General features: G+C 41.7%; 2 protein-coding genes across 4 annotated transcripts in view; one reads left to right on the forward strand and one right to left on the reverse strand.

Moving 5' to 3' along the window:
* LOC308177116 (vascular endothelial growth factor receptor kdr-like) overlaps positions 1-13709 on the forward strand; it is a 137653-nt gene extending 123944 nt beyond the window's left edge. For all 3 annotated transcript variants that reach the window (XM_080553854.1, XM_080553856.1, XM_080553855.1), the window contains one exon: positions 8088-13709. In XM_080553854.1, coding sequence (XP_080409980.1) covers positions 8088-8298 — 211 coding nt within the window. In that variant the 3' untranslated portion in view covers positions 8299-13709. The remainder of the gene's footprint in view (positions 1-8087) is intronic.
* Positions 1-15765, reverse strand: part of LOC308177135 (uncharacterized protein) — a 302639-nt gene that overhangs the window by 191375 nt on the left and 95499 nt on the right. Inside the window, exon 3 of the mRNA XM_080553912.1 lies at positions 7341-7460. Coding sequence (XP_080410038.1) covers positions 7341-7460 — 120 coding nt within the window. The remainder of the gene's footprint in view (positions 1-7340; positions 7461-15765) is intronic.

Here is a 15765-nt window from a genome sequence, read left to right on the forward strand (position 1 = left end):
TTCTTCAGATCTGTCTTACAAACAGAGGCTATGCCAAAGTCTGATGTACGTTATCCGTTCATAGTACAGACCATCACAGAACAAAAGTGGATACCTTCTTAGCTAATAGTTCTTTATATTTTTGTAGCAATTGGGTAGAGAGAGAGTAGACCTAGTGGTGAAACTGGTCTTCTCCGTTTTTACCTTCCTGGAAAAGAATAATAGCAATAGTAATCCATTTACTGATTCAGATGTCAATGTGTAGAATTTCAAAGATTAGCAACCCAAACAATTTTTAAAAAACAATTCTATAGCAAGGATCTCTGTGTCTGTTCAGTTAAGTAAGCTAATTAGATTTTAACTGAATTGCCTAGAGTTTTCTCTGAAATCTGTTGATGAGATATCTATTGGCTTCCTCTTTATTAAATTCAATGATCTTCCCCACCAGAGCAATTCCTTGTTCTTTATCAAGAAAAAAATAGCACGATTTCTGCATAGTAAGGGAGAGAGAACATGAGAATGCACAATCAGAATATAAGACTATTTCAGAGGAGCTGCAACTCCCTCATGCAAAGAGAAAAGCAAGATGGAAGAAACTTGTCACTGCCTTATCAGGCCTTAAAACCATAAATTACCCTATGTGTGTCTCATGGCAGAAGAGGAGAAAGAGGAAAAGGGCAAATGTTACATAGCAAAGGCTAGAGAGCCTTGAAGTATTTTGTGTGTGGCACTGTCACAGCATCGTACCTGGTGCAGGACTAGCGGAGAGCCAGATGAGGTTCCATGTGTCTGTGCTGAGAGGATTTCTGCACAGCACAACACATTGCTATGGAGACCAAATGGCACCAGCTCTAAAAAAAGCAGCTCAAATGTCAAGAACTGCATTGCCAGGATACTTACCTGGTTTGATCTACCTCTCTGCTGCATGATGTCATGCTGACACTAATCCGGCACATTCACACACACAAGCAGCCTCCCAGATAGGATTTGTCCTAAAGGCTTCAGTCAATCATCTCTGACTGCTATTTCCCCTACTGCATTTTCCATCCCTTGGATAAATAGTTGGAGGGAATCGTGGAAGAGGAAGGCTCTCTCTCCCCCCTTCCAAGCCTTCTGATGAAAATCAGAAAATCAACAGCCAGCCAGATGCAGGCAGAAACACAAAAATTCTGTAACAGCCTGTTCTTTCGAGATTTCCAGGAAAACCTTCTGAACTGCTATCAGGCCCTCTGGGAGTGACTGTGAAGTAACACCACTCTGCGGCATTCAGGGAATCTCTGCCTGACCCCCAGCATGTGGGGCTGTCCCACTTAGAGCCAGTGCTTCCATGGGATTCCATTCACCATGAGCTCTCTGATACTTGCTGTGCCAGCCAGACCACAAAGATCATCTTAACAAAGGTCTGCTATAAAAGCAAACAGGGCAGCAAGCTGTTTGTTGTCTCCTCATTCCCAGGAGCATAGCTACCTCTAAGCAGACAGAGGTGTGCTTTTTCTTGGACAGATCCTTCCCCGAGTGTTTGGGGTCCAGCTGAGAAGGCTATTTTGTCAGCTGTTTGTATAACCTTGCCTATCACTGGAACAAATAACATTTTTTTTACATAGTTGGAGAGCATCTTGATGCCCTCGTTTGAGGGCATGACACCCCTTGGCCCGTCTGCACTGCTGACTTGCAAAACAAGCCTCAAAAGCATATAGAATAGTCTCCAAATGGCCAACGGAGGTCAGAAACGAGCTCTGGTTTAATAGGGGAGATAAAGTCACCCCTGTTAATTGTATATCTCTCCTTATCAAAAACATTTACCCTGGATCCTTTTCAAATGTCCTTCTTTTATAAAACAAAACTGTTCAAAGGCTTAGCATGTTTTCTAAACCAGGGTGGCTGCATTTATTATTTTTGCCAAAATCTTGCTGTTTATTTATCTTGTATTCATTTCTCTGTCAAGTTTAAAATTTGGCAACACTACACACCACGGTGTGTCAGTGTCAAGAGTTTACTGGAGGTGAATGTGATACTCAGGGCACTGTTAGGCTGGGCTAACCATTTCTGAGCTCTCAGCATTTTGTCCTGCTGCAGTCTAAAGCTACAGCAGTAGCTGTAGGAGGGACAGAAAGACTGACCTGGATAATGACACCGGAGTTAGCGTTTGAGGAAGCACGTTCAGCACAGAGGGGACTTCATGATGGGATGACTCTGTGTCAGGTTTCATCTCGTACTATTAACAGGCTACTGCCAAGCACTGCTTTCGAATTCTCCCAGAGCCTCTATAATCAAGTTATTGGTTAAAGCTATAACAGGTTTAATTCTGACAGGTTTGATATCTGCTCGGTTGTCCTCCCTCCATCCCTCTCCCTTCTTTTCCCCCCCAACCCAATTATCCTCAGTTGCTCCGAAATCACTTGTTTGGATCTGGCCAAGGCCAATGACACTGGCCGACTGAGGCTCAGCTGATGCGCTCTGGGCGCTGGATGCTGCATCCAGATCACATCACTGAGGGCTCTGCCTTTGCCAAAGCCAAACTGGGCCTAAGGCAAATCAACAACATTGAAACAAAGTGATTCTGCTTGGGAGCAGCAGGCATTCACGTCTGAATGCAAGGTGCCCAACAACAATGCAACCCAGGTAATTGGGCCAGAAACCTTCTGCAACATCTCAGAAAAATGAGCTGTGGAAATACCTTTGCTCTACAGCAGAACTCAGCTTCAGCAGATTTTTCCTCCGTGATGAAGATGCTGAGATAGCAAATGTACTTCGCGTTGTGTCATGCAGCACCTTGCACAATGACCTGACTTGAGCTCTCCAAATACAAGAAACTTTGAGTCAGTACCTACTGGGAGAGTCATGCAAGCCAATTTTTTCCTAGGATTATAATATATGCTTATAGTGGCAAGGACTCCAGCTTGGTTTTGACTGCAGTGCTCTTCATCTCACTGCTTTTAGAGTGCTGGAGCTAATGTCAGAGGCTTTTATTCTGGGTGGTTTGAATTTCAGATAGCTGACTGACTTTGCCACACATGCAAGGGGACACATACTTCATAACTGGGTGGCTTTGGCCTCTTAAAACTTTATTCTAGATATGCTTTGTGTTTAGAAATGTTTCACAAAACAATGTATTTTTGATCCTAACCCCTTAAGCTTTCCTTGCCAGTAGACTACTGATCGCACTGATACAGCCAGAGGGGCACCCAGGATTAAATTCCTACTGCACAGTACTCTGTCCAGAATGCATTAAAGCAAACTGCATCAGTAATAAGTATCAGGGGAAAAAAATAACCCTTTTATTTCTTTCATCGCTGAAAAAATAAAGAAAAATAATCTCTGTTACTCTGTGCCTCATTAGACACCTATGATAGCTGCTACAGGGCCCTGAAGCTCCTACAAGTTGTTATGAGATGCAGTCAGCAGACAAACAGCTCTACTTGGCAACGTTCAGCCCAATTTCTCATCTTTCCCTAAACACAGCTTCTGAATAAGCCCACGATTTCTACATGGACACAACAGACTATTAGTTTTTTCTGCTCAGGGCAAGATACTTGGGCGTTTTATTGCAAAGCAGTAAGAGCAGCTCGGCAGCACGGGTAATAAATGCTGCATCTTGCAATGCAGTCCCACACTGGACAGGGTGATTTTCTTACAGTCACCTCTCTCTGTGCTCCTCTTTATGTTTCCGATCCTTAGGTTTAGGCTATTAGAAACTGCCTCCCTCTCAGATAAAAATAAACAGCCCTAGTCATGATCTGCCAGCTTCTTGGCAATTGCAGTGTTTTTCTACCTCTTACCAAAGTCTCTGGTTCATACAGAAGGATGAAAAATCTCATTAACTCATTTAGGCTTTCTAACTATTACAGGATTATCCTCTGTGCTATCTTCTAAGCAACTTTGGCCCCTCTTTGGAAAACTTAAAAAAATCTTGTGAAAGATCACTTAACATTCAGGCTAAGTTTTCCTTCATCTAGTTTAATTCCTAGACTTTACAGCTTCATCTGTATCAGAAACTCTGACAAAGCACAGTAAAAATGGGAACTGAAAATGGCTCTCACTACCCACACCACAGCACCAAACTAAAATGCACTTGTTCAGGTTTGTGTCTGGGACATGAGAGCCATGAACAGAGCGGGGCCCCACAGACACCGCACATACACGCAGTGGCACGGAGCACAAGCACTGTGCTAATCCATCTCCCGGGTATAGTCCTATTTACTCACCTGGCAGCCTTTCAGTTAGGTTCCTCCACCTAGGAGGAACCTCTGTCCCAGACCTGGTTTGAAATCTCACAAATGCAACACTGGCTGTGGGCTCAGGGACACCACAGGTACACATCCTGAAGTGCTGGAGGATTTCCCAGTTATGATGAATGTCGTTCTCAGCTCATTTGCTGCTACCAGTTTGCATTCTTCTCCTCCTCCACCTCTGGTTCCTCCAGTGCTTTCCTTGCTTTTGTGCTTCCCCCCATAAACCTCCCTAATTTGCAAGACCCTTGCTGAAGGAGAGGAGTCAAGTGCCTTACCTTGCCTGAAATAGTACATGTTCTTGGAATGACCAAAGAGTTGGGCACTGTGTAAAATGGGACCAGCTGGGGTCAGTGGGCAAATGGATTTCAGCTGAATGTCACCTAATTCACACACCTACATCTTCACCGCTGTGCTGTGGTGAGAATACTGACAGCCACGCGGGGCTGGGCTGACACATTCACAGTTAGGAGCAGATTTATCAAAACTGACCATCTCTTTTATCACCTCCTGCAGCTGCAGCGTTCAGGAGTTCAGCAAAATCAGGCTCAGGAAACACCTTTTAGGGTGCTGTAATACCAAGCCAGGACAAGCACTGAACTAGGAATGGCTAGTTTTTAATAAAATTATTTAATTGCATAACCATTATTATCTTTTGTAGCTATATAATTTTATGATTAATCAAATCTAATGACTCAGTCAGAAAATATTGATCTGTGGGGCTGAGGGAGAAGTTTTTATCTTATACAGGATGGTACAACTGGCTCAGAGCATAAGGGGGTTTGGTTTCCTCTGAAGCATTAAGCCTGACCACTGCCAGAGGCAAGATGCAGATGGACTGATCGTCTGATTCAGTGTGTCAGTTTCTATGTAAAAAAATGAGATTTCAAGGACAGACAGAAAAGGGAAGCCGCAGTCTAGTTTTCCCATATACAGTCCAAGCATATGTACATTTCTCTGCGGCTGAGTATGAACAGAGGAGACTGAAGTGTCAGTAAATATAGAGCATTAAAGGGAAAAATGCAAAGACCCTTGGATAGCTTTAATTTAGGAAATGTATTTAGAATGAAAGGAGTAGTTTTTAAAGTTAATTGCATTTTGGTCTGCCATAAGATGACTAACGACAAAATTTGCTTCTTCTGACCTAACTCATCAGCCTTCTGTCTTTGGAGCAAATATTAGATGTCAGCATTTATGAGTCCTTCTCAAACACCAGCATGATTTCAGTGATAGACCAAATCGTTCTTGGATCCAGTGTCCTGACCTCGAGAGGCAGAAATCTAACAAGAACTCTTACTGGGAGTCTATGTGGGTCGAAAATTTCCTATTGTGTGGCCAGACTAAACCCTAATAACATTTCTTTTCTCTAGCACTCTGAGATATGCAGGTTGGGGGCCAAGTTAAACAGATAACTGACAACTGACAACTTTAATACCTGGCAAATTGAATGCCAGAGCATCCATGGAATTGTCTGACACAAGTCAGTAGGACTGAGCAACAAGAATAAAAATACATAAATAAGCAGAGAAGCAAATTGTGGTTCTGTTAGTGAAGCCAGGGAATAATTTATCTGCAAAGAAAGCGTGTGTGTGTGCAAAAAGAGCCACCTGCCAAATGTCTAGTACAGAGAAAAAGCTTCCACTCAGGATTTTCTCTGGACAGAGAGGAAAAACTTAGATTGTGAAATCAAAGCGTGCTACGTTTTTGTTGGAGCTCTCACGCTTACTATTTATTTCAGAATTTCTGCTTTGCCAGTCAACAGGTTTGGTTTCAATGCCCTATGCAATCCTACGAGCTCAGTAACATTAGCTTCCATCTATAAACTATGTACTTGCATTTAAGAAGTCACAGAACCCAAGTTTACTCTAGATGGACAAGAGGTGGTGAGCTGGCTCTTACAACTCAGTGGTCCTGGCTTCACTTCCTAGAGACCAAGCTGGAGATGCGACATTCTGTGGAAAGCCACATGCTCAAATCAAGCCAGCCACGAGGCAGCCAATTTCCCAGTGCAGCTGACTGGAGTTGCAGCTGTTTGTTAAGTCTGAATTTGGCTGCACATCTCAGCTCCTGGCTTCGAATGACTAGCTTCATGGACTAGGATATACACAGCATCACCTACTCCACACACTTCCCTAAGAGGAGAACTACAGGGATGGATAATTTACAGATGGGCACTACAGACTGTTAAATGTGGTTGTGGACAGATTTGTAAACTGGTGTTCTGTCTTAGCCAATGCACTGCATTATCCATGCCCACTCAGAATTAGAAAATTTTTAAATGAAGGCACTGATGCTAATTCTGTCATCCAGATTAGAATATCTGCTGCTTATAGGAAAATGGAAGCTTTTGGCAGGTTCCGGATTCAGAGGCAAGATAACACAACTTCTGCAGTCACAGTAGCTCAACTGGCAAGTCGTATTTATCCTTTCACAGTTGAGAGGAGCTGTGCCCAGTATCCACTGCAATTCTGTCATGCCCAGCATCAACCTGCTCTTAAGTCAACAGTGGTACTTTGCTGTACCTCCACAAAAACGTGTCAGCACACACAACCCGTGTCTCCAATCACCAACTTCTCCTTTTCACAGTATTTGTCCCCCTTCCTCCAATTACTGTATCTGTCTCTTAGTTACTGTTTTATGTTTACTGGAGCAGGAACCTGCTTTGCTTTCTTTGTAAAGCACCCAGCACTCTGAATCCCTGATGAGCTGCTGGGGACTGTAGTCACTGAAGCAGTACAAATAAATTAAGTGTAACGAATAATACAATCATTTGATGACTATTGATTATTTGGGTTTGGTTAGGGTCATTATGATGTAGCTTTATGCTCCTTTAAACACATGTGAAATACACAAAGTGCTTCAGCACTGCCTGATTTTCAGTTCTCCCAGGCACATTCATGAGTCATTCTGAACTGAGACCTGAGCAGTGCTGTGATCAGTCTGTGAGCGAGGCTTATTCCAAAGAGATGCATGTTAGAGGGTCCTAAGCAAAGTGGAGAAGTTCAAAAGCCATTCTCAGGTTGGGATCCTTATCAGAACCAATCCTAAATTATCCAAACCTCTTTCAATGAATTACTCAGAAGAAACCAGGCTTAAAACATTGTATTTAAGGCAGCCTACAAGAGAAAGTACCTTTTCTTCCACGCCACTTCCTCAAGGTGACCTTGTGATACAAATTCCAGGTTCTCCCACTTTTAACATTGATGTTGCTCTGTGCGATGTAAGTCACTTCTCTCCCACCACCTGAATCACCTATAATAAGAAGAGACAGCAGAAAATGAAACCTGGCTCTCTTTAATAGGATCAGTTACAGGCCAGTAGTTATAATGTTGAAAAGCACTGCCCCTCACTAGCGTACTGCTCAGTAATTTTAAAGGGCTAGAGAATATGAGAGAGATCTTGCCCTACAATGCTTCCAGTATCATTTTAAATTGGAGTCTGACTTAGATTATTAATTAATTAATTAATTCATCCTTTATTACACTTCAGGAAAAGTCAGTCTTCAGTTCTACTTTCAGAAAAGTCAGGTTTTTACTGATCTGTGTCAGAACAATGAGAGAAAAATATCGTATGTATAGGACGGGTGCATTTATAACTAAGATATACAATACACTGAAAAGTATAAAGCTAAGAAGACAGGGCATCAGGACTCCTGGATTTTCTCGTAAATCTATTTTTATTACACTGAGTTCTCTGAAATACCTAATTCAGTTTTATTATCCAATTTGTAAAATGTCACTGTCTTACAGGATGCTGCAAAGTTAAATTGAAGTGCTTTATATATGTATATATTTTTAAATAATTTTGACTATTCATTACATGGGGAGACAAAAACTTAAGGAGACAGGATCAATATATTATATTGTTTGTTCTCAACAGGCGGAGAGCTGTTAGCAAGAGCAAAGAATCCATATTATCTGACCACGAGCGTGAGGCTGTCAAATACCAGCCAGCAGTGCAGGTTGAAGAGGACACCATGGACTTCACACTGGAAGACTCTGTTCTCCTTCCTATGGATCCCAACCTGGAATGCCACAGCCCACCTCCAGATTACAACTCCGTCATTCACTACTCTGCACCTCCAGTGTAATCAGCCCACCCTGAGGCAGGGCCTCTTGCTCCTCTCTTAACCATGCTAGATTCTTACATGCCTCCATACAGGGTTTGGGTGAAAACACAAGGGAAATCTGACAGCACACTGGTTCACATTTCTTCTGGCACATCTCTGATGTGAACAGAAGCACTTTACGAGCATCCTCCATGTTATCTTTAAAGGCCTATTGCAACACATGCAGTGAATTAAAATTCTGTCTATCAGAATTGTAATTAGGATCTGTAAGCCCCAAGTGTTCCCATCCTTCCTTCCTAGCTGGGACTGTTCATTGGCATTTGCAGATTAGCTCTGTAAGAGTCACCACAAGTCATGTCAAGCTAGCTGTGAAAACAAGATTCATTCTGCTGGTCCTGCACACATCCTGCAGGGATTGTTTAGGATGATGTTGTAAGGGATCAGTTGGAAACAACAGCCAGAAACTGTAATGTTTTGGAGAAAATCCGGAAATTAAATTTTTCTTAACGTGGGAATTCACCTTCCATAAATGTTTTTGAAATATTTTGAAATCCAAAATATTTTTGTTACAATTTGTGATTTAGCAATTTCCACTGCCAATAGGATCCACTCCTAAAATGATACAGCACCCAGAAAGCAGCCAGTATTCATGTATCAAGAGGCAGGCTGGTCTCTTGGGCTGGCAGGGCACACAACGTGCTTAAATGTTTCCCTGTGTTTCCTCCTTGTCCAAACAACAATTTATTTAACATACACGCAATAGGGAACCTTGATGGGGATGCATCTGTAATGACTGCAAGGCATCATCGCTGCATTAACTAAGAACCTTCTTTAGCGGAAGCAGAGAGCATTTCCCAGCACACGTTTGTGTGGATGTGCATAAAACACCAACACCCTCAGAGTTACACACACATGCACATATACCCTTGAGGCATCAGCATAGCACCATTTTTCTCCTTCCTTTCTGGACACAGATTATTTACAAAAAAAACAAAAGCACTTCCTTTGAATTCTATGGCAGATGCCCAACAGTTTGATCTCGGTTATACTAGCCCATGCTAATCTGTGAGCATATGTGACACATATTTGTCTCCGACTGTCTTGCCAAGGTAAATACTGGTATGATATGCCATGCCCTCTGTATCTAAACCCCTCATGAGTAATTCAAAGCTTTTTTTGCAATCTGATCATGTCAGACCAAAGGGATCACCATCATCACTTCTCCCATTTGAGAAATTCAGTGTGTTATCCCCCACCCAAGGCTGTGTGTGGCAAGGCCTGCCAGTACGTACACCCAGGTCTTGCGCATAGCGCTGCTCGTACTCACTGCAGCTTCAAAACTAAACAAATTATCCTTGTCATTTTACGTGCTAGGAAACAACCAGAGTTGATGGTAGAAAACCAGGAAGGAATAAAGTATCTAGTTTTCAGGCATAAAAAGCAAAGATGAAAAAGATGTTCATTGGCAGTCAAGCCTATGAGCTCCTAAGTTATAAACCTAGATCTGCATATGACTTTCTCTCTGTGCAGTTTCTTCGAAGGTCTGCACAGCCCTTTTCTTTTCTTTTTAGACTTGAGACTCTGATTTGACTTCTTCAGAGAAAGAATATTCCTTCATGATTACCAGCTGAAATGATTACAAACTGTTTTTTTTTCTAAAATATCCAACACTTGCCAAACAGTTATTTTACCTTGGTGAAGACAGCCCAAACACCCTCACAGCAGCGAAGACAACATTTCTGAAAGCTCAGTTACAGTTGGTTGCATTGAAATAAACAGAAAAAGCCTCAGGTATTATCAAAGGGGGAAAACAAATCTCCAAACCCCATACCATGTTAACTGTGAATGCTAAAGCATCTGAAGTAGCGGCTCTGGGGAACTGTACTTCTTGTTCTCCTCAGCTTCGGATTTGACATATTAAAGAAATCACCTGCAGAAAGTCATGAGCTCATTATTCATAGTGGACCTGGTAGATAGCTGAGATCTGTAGTTGCTTTATGGTCATTTTTGCACTTCTTTGTATTTTAGTACCTACATATTAAGTAGGGCTGGTCAAATAACAGAGGAAACTACTGGGAGATAATTCATCTGATGAGTCACAGAAAGCTCATTGGGTCAGTTTTTCATCAAATAACAAAATACCTACCTATAGCGCTGATCAAATAATGGATCGCTTCTTTTGCAATAATTTATTCATGTGGCAAAAAGGAAAAAATGTGCATATGGTTTGTCTAGCTCTACTGTTAATGGCATCAGTGTGAGATGGTTTGTTACTGTGCCTTGTGATGTAGTGTAAGAAGATAACTATGTTTAAAAACCTTTGCTTTTAAACTTTAAAATAAGTACATATAGGAAGAAGAAAACACAACTGTGCTCTCTGTTTTGAAAAAGAGTGGGAAACACTGCTGCGTGAACTGTCTGCTTCCAAGAGAGGCAAGTACAATGTCTTTCCTCTTTATCAAGGACGAACTGTAGAGGTTTCTTCGAAAACTGAGGAATACAAAGGGCGTTTCCTGAGTGGGACCCAAGAGGACACTCTGATGGATGCTGGCAGCCGGGTCCCTTTCTGGCTCCTGGTAACGTGTACCAGCCTGTCCTGCACCACCTGAGATGATGTGAAAGCAGAGTGCAGGCGCACGTGCTCAAGACACGTTTTAAAGCACTGGTTGCATTGCCAGCCCCCTGGAAGCTCAGGGCTCCTCTGCAGTGGCAAAATCAACAGCTGTCTTGAGCAGCATCGATGGCGATTTCTTCGGAGAGCAAGGATACCCTCCAAGCCTGTCCTCATGGCCTTGGGGTGTTCTGGAAATGGCAAGTGACTGATGTTTGGGCGGCTGTGTTTCCAACGTTTATTTTGAGTGGAAGGTTTTTTCCCCTATGGTAAATGTAACAAGCAAAAATACTGCCTAAAAGTATTATTGAACATATGTTTTCTATTTTATTTACTAATATTTTGTTTGTCTTTTTCTCTCCTCCCTTAATTTAATTATTGATCTTTTCTTACAATGATGTATATAGTTTACCCAATAGCAACAAATATAGTGATTCATTTATACGGTAATATTTGTAACATTTTAGTCAAAAGATACCAGACATAACAGAGTTGAATATCTTTACTAAACATTTCACTAATGCTTGCAGGCCAGGCTCCAGTTTACAGTACCCTACAAGTGCCATTTCACAGCAGGTCTCCTCCTGGCTCTCGTGTCTCTGGCTCTCACTTACTCTCCATGGTATTTAGTTTCAATTAGGAAACAGGGATCTGGAGGAATCTGGCAGGTTTATCTCATTCCTGGGAGTGTTTCGTGCAGCTCAAGGTAAAGGGGAGGAATTTTCATTGCCTCTGTTTCAACTAAAGGCTGGTGTATTGCTAGAGTATGAAAAGGGGCCAAATTGTGTAAGTGATATGATGTTGATTATTTTCTCAGACTTCTCAGGGATTCTTATTCAACTCTTGTCAGCCACCTGCTTTTACTAACCTGACTGAGCTCAATTGTAGCTGGTATCAAGAAGTACCTTTGTTTTCTTTAATGGTGCTTACTCTGACTGTTTTTTTTCCTCTTGTAACCCTAGAGAATTAGGGCAAAAGAAGTCAGAGCTCACCACAGAAAGGTGTTGTCTTCTCCCCTGCCCCTGTCATGTAGGCTTCCAAGGAAAAGTGCCTTCACCTGCACGTTGCTGTTCAGGCTGGTATTTTTGGCAGTCTGGTTTCCTACCTCCTCTTTGCTCTACTTTTCCCCCATTTCTTGGTTATTTGTTCTTCACAGCCCCCTGACGGCTTTTCTCTGCCTTTTGACTAAGATCAGGGGTAGAACTCTGATCTTCGCAGCTATTTCATGTGTTCTGCTCTTGCAGAGGCTGAACTAGACAACCTAAAGTAGTCTTTTTTCACATAAAAAATGTTTCCAGTATAGGCACAGGAAACTAGTTTACACTGATGTGCCTGGAAGCATCTCTATACTTCCCTCAATGAGAGAAGCTTTTAACTCTTGTGATTTTTCAGTGTTGAATATCTGTAGCAAGACAAAGATCGGTGTCTTACCTATGTGAACCTCATCTTTCTCCTAGTGCTTTCCCAAACAATGTGGTTTCTCTTTGCTTCTTTCAAGCTGTCCTCATCAGAAGGGGTTCCTGAGCAGGATGCTGGGCTCATACCATCTGCCCAGGATATCAAGGAAGGCCAGACAAAAACCTAAAGTCTTTCTGAATAACAGCCTCCAGTGAAAGCACTGACATTTGAACCCACCAAATGCTGAAGACACACACATGTAAGGCTGCCTGCAGGTATAAACTGCTCTGCTTAGACGTTCCGCTAATATCAACACTGCTCTGCAGTTTGCCAGCTTGCCAGCTGCCTAGGATAGTGGCCAGGCACTTCTCTCCTTGTATTTATGCTCTTGTATACCGTGGAAATGTTAGTCGGTATGGCAGCTTCTAACTGGCCAGTAAACTGTTCATGACTTCTCTTCTCAATGATCCCTAGCGCTGAGCATCGGCACTGCCTTGCCATGTCCTGCCTTGCTTTACCAAGGTGATCTGGCCCCGTTCCAGCCCTAAGGGTGAACTTTTGGGTCGGTGGACTCTAGCTCCCACCAGCACCAACTGGACAACACCAGGAAATATTAGCAGGGAAACATCACTAGCAAAAAGCTACATAAGAAGGTAAAGCATTATTGGGTTTTCCCGAATGAAGGATTTGGCCAGGATCTCACAGCTCAGTCTATTTCTTTCTTATGATAAACTGAAGAAAAAATACAGAAGGTAGCAATATTTCTTTTGTCCCTCCCTACAAATAGTAATGGCCAAACCCTGTGATCCATTCTCCTGTTTTTATACCATGCCACACACACCAAAAAAAAAAAAAACCTAAAAATAAATGCCTAACTAATGACACCAGAATCAACTTGGCAAGTAAAATTCAGGGAGGACTTCTGGATTTGATCCTGGTCACTGTATAGCAAGAAGTGTTTAGCACAGGCACTGACTTGTTTCTTTGAGGCAGGTGTTGTTTTCATTATTGTTAACGTAGAAAAGAAAACTTACTGGACAGGGTCATTTGGGACCCCAAACAAATACAATGCCATAAGGACACTGGTTACAGGAAGACTTGCGTGGTGGACAGTGAGCAGTGTCCCCTTGTCCTGCCTCATAATCCTGGGCCACAAGGGCCAGCACATCCTTATTACTCAATTCATTTTTCCTTAGACCTTGAGCTGTCAAAGCAGCTAATGAAAACTGGGAAAACCCAGTAACTAGGGACTTGAAGAAGATAAACTAAGTGCCACATACTGCTCAGAACACTAAGGAATGTTTGTCTGCCCTGTTCCTGTCTGTCTGAAGAATGTATGCACTGAAAACAACGCTTTCTTATGTAGTCAAAAATTGTACTGTATCTATTAACCAAATAAATAAAAAGATTCTATATTTATACAGCCCAGGGCTCCTTTGTGTCATCTCTTGGCTTGAAAAGTGTTGTCCTTGAAGCAGAATATAAATAAATAATGCAACAGTTTTGAGAGATTTTTATAAGGCATAGATCTCATTAATTTCTACAGGGGGCTCAAAACTTAGGACATAAACCTGCCACAGTGTCATTGCCCAGAGGTATCCAACAGCTATATTTGCTTAAAAGATTCACAGATCTGGGAAGGTGCTGGCCCAATTTGCTGGAGAAATCCACAAATCTAGCTGCTGCCAAGAACAGCCCATGAAAAACAGAGACTGCTGTCTTGTTAAAAAAATCAATGGGACTACTGCGATAGAATCAGAATCATGCTTTCTGAATGAGCTCCACGTTCACTAAAGCATGTAAGTACATAAGTGTATGAAGATAACTTGCACAACATGGTAGCAGCTGGAGGTTGCTCAGCTTCCAAATTTCAGAAATGGCATCTCATTTAGATTACCATAATATTCTAAAACGAACACAATTACCTAAATATTTCCCTATGCACAGCCAGGATGCTGTTATTGAATTCTCACTTGAATGGTCTCTGCACTGTTTAAATCAGAATTTTACATGCTCGGATTTCGTAGTTAGGGTCTAATATTTAGAAGGATGGGGGAAGTATCCTCCCAAAAATATTCAAATGCAGCAGGCATGACATTTTCCTTACTGAGTGGCTAATCTTCGTGAAATACTATTTCCCATTCCTCTTTCCATTTTGGTGGCACAGCAGATAACTAGTGGCAGAAAAAATATGACATCTTTGCAGATTTTCACAGACTGACAAAAACTAGTTTCTATTTATGTCTTAAAATAAATACTGTTATTATTAAAAATGTTAGCGTTTCAGAGCCATTCTTCCATTAGCACAGTCTTAAAAGTTATTGGTCTGTGTATTTTGCTAGTCACGTTAACAACTATGAAGCACTCAAGTCACTTCAAACATTTTAAAGTTTCTCTTCACTCCCCGTTCCAAACAGTCCTAGAAATAAGTGTCTAAATTATACATGTCATTTGAAATGCAGCAATCTCCTTTCATCCACATAATGAGCAAGTACATTCTTCTCTGTAAACTATAAAATGTTTTAGTTACTTATATAATGCATGAGTCATTGCATGCTAGGCCTCCTCTATGGGGAGTTTCATGTGTTAAAATGGTGAAAGGAAAATATACCAAATTAACTCTGATTTGCTTTTAGCACACATTTTCTATTATTAATCACATACACTCAATCAAAGCAGGGTGCAAGGTACCCTGTTTTGGCATTCGTTAGAAAAGAATTTTGGGGGAAAAGGGACAAAATTAGTAATCAAGAGGTGTAAGCTTTTCTCTTAGGTCTTTTGCAGGGTATGTAACTCCTCTGTCCTTTTGGCATATATGATATAAAAGATTTTTGTTTTTACAGCAGCAGCATGTAGAGATGCAAGACCAGAAAATCTCTATCTAAAGTATTAAATTTGGGGTTTTTAAGTGACAGAAATCCAAGAAAACAACAGGAACTGGGAAGCAAAAGGAGCACGATGAACAGATTTTCTCCTGATCACAGAAGAAATCTAAAAGAATACAGATTTCTGATTTCCAGTCATGTCCTTCTTCTTCCCCCAATTAGGAAACTTATGAAAGTTTGTGAAGTGCAAAGGCTCTGCAAGAGTGGGAACTACTGTTATTTTTATATGCTTAATACACACCAAGGCCCACAAGCAGAAGAGAATCATTTTGTCTCAAAACCGATGAAGTAGCCCAAGTCTTTCAGAGGATCCCAGCATATATTTTCTTGCTGGCTATTGCCTGTTTAAAATGGCACACTAAGTGCCCCCTACAGACAGCACAGTAATGAACTCGCTCTGCACAAAGCCCTGCAAGGGCCATAAATACGGCCTGTGTTTTTAACAGCGCTGAAGTCAGTTACGATGAGTTGCAATTGTTAATGTGGCCTGATGAGTTAGTCCTCATTAAAACGAAGAGAGGAGAAACTGTTTTGTTTAAACTGCTTCCTCCTACAGGGACTCAGGAAACAGAATGCAGGAAATCTTAGTTCTGG

Source organism: Anser brachyrhynchus (genome assembly GCF_964034855.1).
Source record: "Anser brachyrhynchus genome assembly, chromosome: 13".
In the NCBI taxonomy this organism is placed as follows: Eukaryota; Metazoa; Chordata; class Aves; order Anseriformes; family Anatidae; genus Anser; species Anser brachyrhynchus.